The 6,500-nt window shown below is 43.4% G+C and overlaps 1 protein-coding gene across 2 annotated transcripts in view; it reads right to left on the minus strand.

The window, feature by feature from the left end:
• LOC306960884 (insulin-like growth factor-binding protein 4) overlaps positions 1-6,085 on the minus strand; it is a 28,780-nt gene extending 22,695 nt beyond the window's left edge. The window contains exons 1-2 of one of the 2 annotated variants that reach the window (XM_079553487.1): positions 5,694-6,085; positions 5,229-5,605 (exon numbers count right to left, since the gene is read on the minus strand). In XM_079553487.1, the coding sequence (XP_079409613.1) occupies positions 5,229-5,574 (346 nt within the window). In that variant the 5' untranslated portion in view covers positions 5,575-5,605; positions 5,694-6,085. Of the gene's footprint in view, positions 1-5,228 lie in introns of both variants that reach the window. The other variant, XM_079553486.1, reaches the window with a different exon arrangement.
• Between the last annotated feature and the right edge of the window lie 415 nt (positions 6,086-6,500).

Consider the following 6,500-nt stretch of genomic DNA (forward strand, 5'->3'; position numbering starts at 1 on the left):
CTGGTTCCTTGCTGTAAAGCGCTTTGGCGAAAAGGTAGAAAAGAGCTATATAAGTTAAGTCCATTTACCATGTACCACTCCATTACTTGGACTTAGTCTAACCAGTTGGAGACAAATGCATGGATTAGCCTCTCTGGTTTTGACTCTACATCTCTGATAGCAATGTTTTTTGGATGGTAAAAAGCGGCAGATGTTATTGCTTTGATGTGGCTGTTTAACTTCAGGTCTGACTCCATGATTACTCCTAGCTTTCTAATCTAATTTTTTTTTATTTTTTGTAGAGATAGACTCGAGGTGACTGATGACACATTCTCTTTGTGTCTGTGGGCCAAAGACAATGCTTTCACTTTTGTCTGAGTGTAGTGGGAGAAAGTTATTTTGCATCCACACAAACTGATCTGTTGGATGCAGTGACAGAGTGCATCTACAAGCCCAAGTTAATCTGCCGTCAGTGACACGTAGATTTGAGTGTCATCTGCGTAGTTGTGCTGCGTATTAGCCGACCCAATGGAAGCATGTATAGATTGAATAAGAGGGGTCCAAGGATTGACCCCTGGGGGACTCCACAGGTCATAGCAGTTTTGTCTATTTCAATGAAGTACGTCCTGTCCTCAAGACATTCCCACCCAGTTTTCTAACCTCTGAAGTACTGTAAGTCAAAGGCACAGGTCCAGCAGAACTCAAACCGAGACTTGTTTGGGCGGATATCATTTGTCCCCAGTGATTGTTCCAATTCCAATGATTTTTGTAGATTTTATTGTAGATTATATACAAGATAAATGCCAATAATCTCAGAGAAGCTTGTGATGAACAAAGTTTGAAAGTCAATTTATTATTTTCTCTTTCAAGTTTTTAATTTCACTGAACAACATTTCAAAGTCTCCTTCTCTGTATTTTTCTCTCTGTCCTTTTCATTATAAATTCTGTTGGTTTTAGGAAACTCTCTTTCTATTTATATTCCTGTTCGCTCGCTGTTGCTAGGAGTGGGGCAGCGAGTATTCAGGAGATGCACCCCCTTGTTTAATAATGCATAAGTGCTGGTGAAATGTGCCACAAAGGAAATCTGCTGCTCCACACGGTAGTTTCTCCTCTCTCCCCGGTGCCTGTGTGATTGTCTATGCAGGCTGTGGATTACACGGGTTTACATTGGTTTACATTCCTATACAGTGGTGCCCAGAAGAATACATTTACTGTGCGACATAATGTGCAGAGCTTCTTGTCTTTGTTATGACAGACTTCACGGAGAAGAGGCCGCTTCGGGACCAACAGACTCGGCATCTAATTACAGTAAACCAAAAACTAATCTCGAACATTTTCCAGGTTTCAACTCATTGTCTATAATCTACAGTGTGTAATGTATAACCTTGTTGTTTTTAGTAACTAATCCTCAAAATAATAACATCTAGTTGCAAAAGGTTACCATATAATTTAGTGCCAGTCCCAAACCTGGAAAAATGATACATAGGCAAATGACAGCAGATGAGGAGCCACACTCAGACAGTAGTGCAGTGGTTAGAACTCTTGCCTCACATCAAAAAGGTCTTTGGTTTGATCCCTGGCCTTTCTGTGTGGAGTTACATGTTCTCCCCATGTCTTTGTAGGTTTCTTGTGCCACTAAAATCTCAGTGGGACTTTCTATGGTAAATAAAGGCCTAATAAAACACCTAATAACTGTAGCATATTACCAATATTAATCATTTGCTTGAGAGCTTGAAAAATATAATGCAGGTAATTTCTTTACAAACAAAATAAAATGCAGGATGTGTCCACAGGAGAGAAGAAGGCACAGAATGACTAAACTATGGAGGATCCATGCCGTCCAACTCCATCAGCAGAGAATGACAACATTATTCTATTATTAAGAAAGAACCTATTCCTGACTCCAATCACAAAGGGCCACGCAAACCTCTGCAGATCAAATCATTTATTTCGCCAATGAGCGTAATAATTTGAAACTCCACCACAAAAGCTTATTGCAATGTAATGAATGACTGAGCTGAAAGCCATGTCAAACCAACATATGGAATTCGAATTCAGAGAAGTTATGTCCGCTAAAATAAGTGTGAATTTACAGAGTCGAGCCAAGTGCAGACGTCCTTTAGTTTTTGTTATCAGTCTCTAAACAGCTTTCCCCGTCTCTCTGATTCCATTTAGTCACGCTATGTGCCGGCCCTAACCTACGCTGGCCCTGCGCACGGAGCAGAAGGCTCTCATTTCAGCTCTGGCAGTGAAAGTGGCGATGAGCTCATCCTTATGAACGGGCCGGACCATGTTGTGAGGCTACTTAGTTAAAGGGCTTGTTGGCGGGCGAGAGGGGGGGTTGTACCCATAAGCCAGGGGGGGACAGATGCTGCACTGGAGATGAGCATCCTGGGATTTTCATATTGGTCGAGCTGAACCAAGCCTTTGTCGTCATTATCCATTAGAAAGTGCCTGGGACTCAATAATATGGGAGTATATGGTTGCAATGTAATATTAATATTTTAAATTGTTGACATTATAGGCAAATCTAACCTATTCTGTCCTTTTTGCCTTTGCTTCCAGTGCAATTAGCATAGGGTTTAAGGTGCGCCCTTCCCAAGACAGCCCTGGTGTGCACGAAAACAGTGACCTATGAGTCCTGTCGCCTGAAAATCGTAAAGCCGATAAGATAACGCGTTGTGAAAAAGTTGGCAAACGCGTACATGGACTACTTCGCATATTGACTTTGGAATTGGAAACGGATTCCTTTTCTGATACGAACTTGCCTGTTTATCATGGTTTGGGACTGACTCAGAGGCAGCTTTGGTTGGAGGTTGGGAAATGCGCGATGCAGATAAGACGTTATTATAAAACTACAAATCACCACCAGCCTCATGAAATTGATTTGGCATAGATTTTGTAACTGGTGCTTTTTGGGGATGGCCATGGTGTTATCCTGGCTTGCGACTGGCTTAAAGACTAAATTGGCTTCAGTAGAGCTCACAGGATCTGGTGCTGGAAGAATATTTTCCATTCAAATATCATCGTCATGTTAAAAATGTAGTACAATTATGGCAGCTGATCACCTCATGAAGATAAAAGACACACATTTTGCCATTTTTTCCAATTGTCTGGAATTTGCAGATGAGCCTCCACTATGCCTTTAAACTCTTTTGAAAAGGAATGAGATTTTGTACTTCCGGAATCAGATTGATGAATACCAATTGTTGACATCCCACTGTGAAAAAGTAGAAACAGATCTTGCTAAAGGAATGCAATAATAATGAAGACACTGACAAATTACGAGCTGGACATGAGCTCTTACAGCTGGGAGCAGGATGGAGTTCGTGGTTCTGTAATGGCAGCAATAGTTTAATTCAAAAAGCCATATGATTCACTTTTTAAGAAGTCATTGGATAATTACTGGTTTTACCCTTTGAAATGTATGTACTCAAATTGCCAAATAATGTTTCTTTTTGTTGCCGGCTTTGATGCACTTCATTGTGTAAATGTGTTTTGCAATTAGATTTGCAATTTTTTGTTTGAGATCAAGATTCAGCTCAGTTTGTCCAGGAGCAATAGCACTATGACGATGAGGTCCCATCATTAACTACCGCCCACCTTTCCCCCGACCCACCAGTTGAGAACCACTGAGCTGAATTATTGGGTAAAAGCTGAACTCATGATAAGACCACATGGGATATTTTGTCATTTGTGAAAATAAATTGTAACCATTCAACTTGCAATTTTTGATTTGATCGCGATTAACTGTGCAGCCTCAGTTCATTTTGAATAGGTGCTCAAAAGATTCGATTCAGTCATGAACGTCACATCACTCGGGAGGGAGGGAGGGAGCAGCAGGGCTTTGGTGAAAGAGCACAAGTGAATTACTGATTGCAGAGAGCTCTAATAGCCCCAGACTGGCCACACTCCATTACAGCCATTTCATAGGGCAGCTTTTATGACCCTCTCCCATTACCAACGCACACATACACACGAGCTTGTATTTCCACCACAATGCTTCTACCTGCACATAAAGTTCAAAGGGTTTATTAACCGATACACTCCCGTTATTAAAATGTACACCGCTCATAAACTTTCATTGCATATTAAAATACAACCGCAGCTGTCTCCAAAGCCTGCGCGGCGTCTGGGGGGGGGAGCAGCGCGGGCGCCTCTCACAGTGGCTGCGAGGCGCGGAGCTGACCTGCCGCGAGAGGAGCGGGAGTGTGTTCACGCTCTGTTTAGGAGCTATAAGCTGAGATTAGGGTAAACAAGCAGGACATTGTCGCACCCCTGATCTCTGACCACGGGGCGCTGCAGGTAAGATCCATCCGGAGCGAAAACAGAGCTGTTACACTACAGGCTACAGAGCAACAGCAGCTGAAATTGCTTTTTAAAAAGTGGCCACTGGAATATCTTTTTTAAACAACACAGTATCTTGTCACCTTGTCTTATTGAGTGTAAAACCTTTGGACTTCTATAAATAAGTTTGCTTATGCATTTCATTGCTCAAATGTTAATGCAGTTGTTTAACATGTGCACAGTGAACTGAATGGTGACTTTGACCCATAAATCGCAAATCTAATTGTCAATATTTGTCAAAAGAGTCTTAAGGATTTACTGTAGTTTTTCCCCAGAATTGTTCAACCACAACGTGAATTGTCCAGTTATTTTTACATAATGATAATATTCCATTTTTACTTTTACTACTAATTTAAGTACAAACCTTTAACAACATGGTGAATAGTTTATTAATCTGATACGATGTTTGGTTAATCAGCTGCTAATTGGAAAGCGAAGTATTGGAACAACCTTGTGGAATCAGAAAACACTCCTGACTAAAAATGCCTTCCAATGAATGTAAAATTATGAGTGATTACAAAAGTCGCCTTTTTCAAAACAAAGCTTAAAAAAGGTTTATGCAAGTGCGATAAACCTGCAGAGAATTATCAACAGCAAACCCAGTCACAATGAAGCATCAAAATCCAAAGTACCAGTGGTTCTCAAACTGTGGTATGTGTCTTGTATCACTGGTGGTAGATACAGTATCATTAGCACGGTACTAAGGTTCAGTCCTTTCCTGGTTTACAGTGTATCTGTTCTGCAGCTACGTTTAATTGTCAGTCCTGTTTTAGTCTGTATTGGATCTGGGTGCAGTCCTGGTTGTTCTTGAAAACCGAAGTGAATTCTGAGGTGTTTCTTGGCGTGAAGTTGTTGAGAACCTCTGCAAGGCCACTGTTTAGATAACGGCGAACTTGTCTCACCTGAGTTGTCTTCCAGCTCCCTCTCGTCCGTGCAGACCCCCTGCCCGTGCATCAGCAAGTGCAGCGGTCTCTCCACTCCCCGGGGCGGGAAACACCGGAGCCCCGTCCCGCAGCGGGGGGAGTACACGCCACAGTGCGCCCCCTTGGGCAGCGCGCAGGTGGGGCAGCACCCGCATCCCGGCTCCCGCACCGTCTCCTCGCACCCGTCCGGCAGGCGGCAGGCGGCCAGCTTCTCCTCCGTGCAGATGGGGCAGCGGATGGCCTGGTCCGACAGGCACAGCGTGGCCAGCGACACGGCAAAGCACAGCGCCCACATACCCCAGGAGGATGGAGCTCCACGCAGCATGGCAGGGCAACCCCCTCACCTGAGCAGAGACCTGGACTGAAAAAAGTTACAGAACCTCTTTGCTTCCTTCTTTCCTCGTTACCACAGCTTGCACAAAAAAAAAAAAAAAAAAGAATTACATTAAATCTCGACAAATTGGAGAAAGGAGCGCTTTGTTCTGCAGGTCTCAATGTCAGGGACACAATCCCTCTGCTGTGCTGCTACTTTGCTCCTCTGATTCAATTTCACAGAGATGGAATTCAAGCCGGCTCTTGATCAGACTTGGCTGGCGAATATGGGTGACACAAACTTCTTTAATCTCGGCATGGACAGTCGCAGAGTGGTTATCCTATCCGGCATTTGCGCTTTGTGGGTCTTTTTCGGCTTTTTGAAGTCCACCTGGGAAGCCTTGGGGGCACTTTGCGAAATCAAACGGAAAATCTAAAGTCCGGTTGCCTAATGTTGCAATTCCTGCTCAGTTGTAGGTCAGTCGTCTTGCCGGCCTGTGCAGTGCAAAGGACTGGCTCAACACGAGTGACTCTGCTTGGACTTTATACTGGTCCGTGGACACGCCTCTTTTGTACAGAGAGAGAAAGAGAGAGAGAGAGGGGAGCTGAAAGGCACAGTGGAGAGAAGCCTATTCCCTCTGCCTCCCTCTGTCTCCCTGCTGCAAGCGGAAAAAAAAAAAAAAAAAAAAGAATCCCAACACTTGTTCGCATGCATAACCATCGCACCAGCTGATTCATTATTTTCCTCAAACCTCTGATGTCTTTTTAATGACCGCTGTAAGCATTTCGGATTAATTCTGGAAAAATAACATATCGTTAGCAACAACCAAACTCTTCGATGTTTAATCAAGTCCAACTGGCTGACACATGTACTGTAAGTGCCTTCAGGGGCTGAAACATCATCAAGTGGCCAGCCCCCTTTTAAAAACCACATCCCTC

The sequence above is a fragment of the Gobius niger genome, assembly GCF_951799975.1.
Source record: "Gobius niger genome assembly, chromosome: 3".
Taxonomy (NCBI): Eukaryota; Metazoa; Chordata; class Actinopteri; order Gobiiformes; family Gobiidae; genus Gobius; species Gobius niger.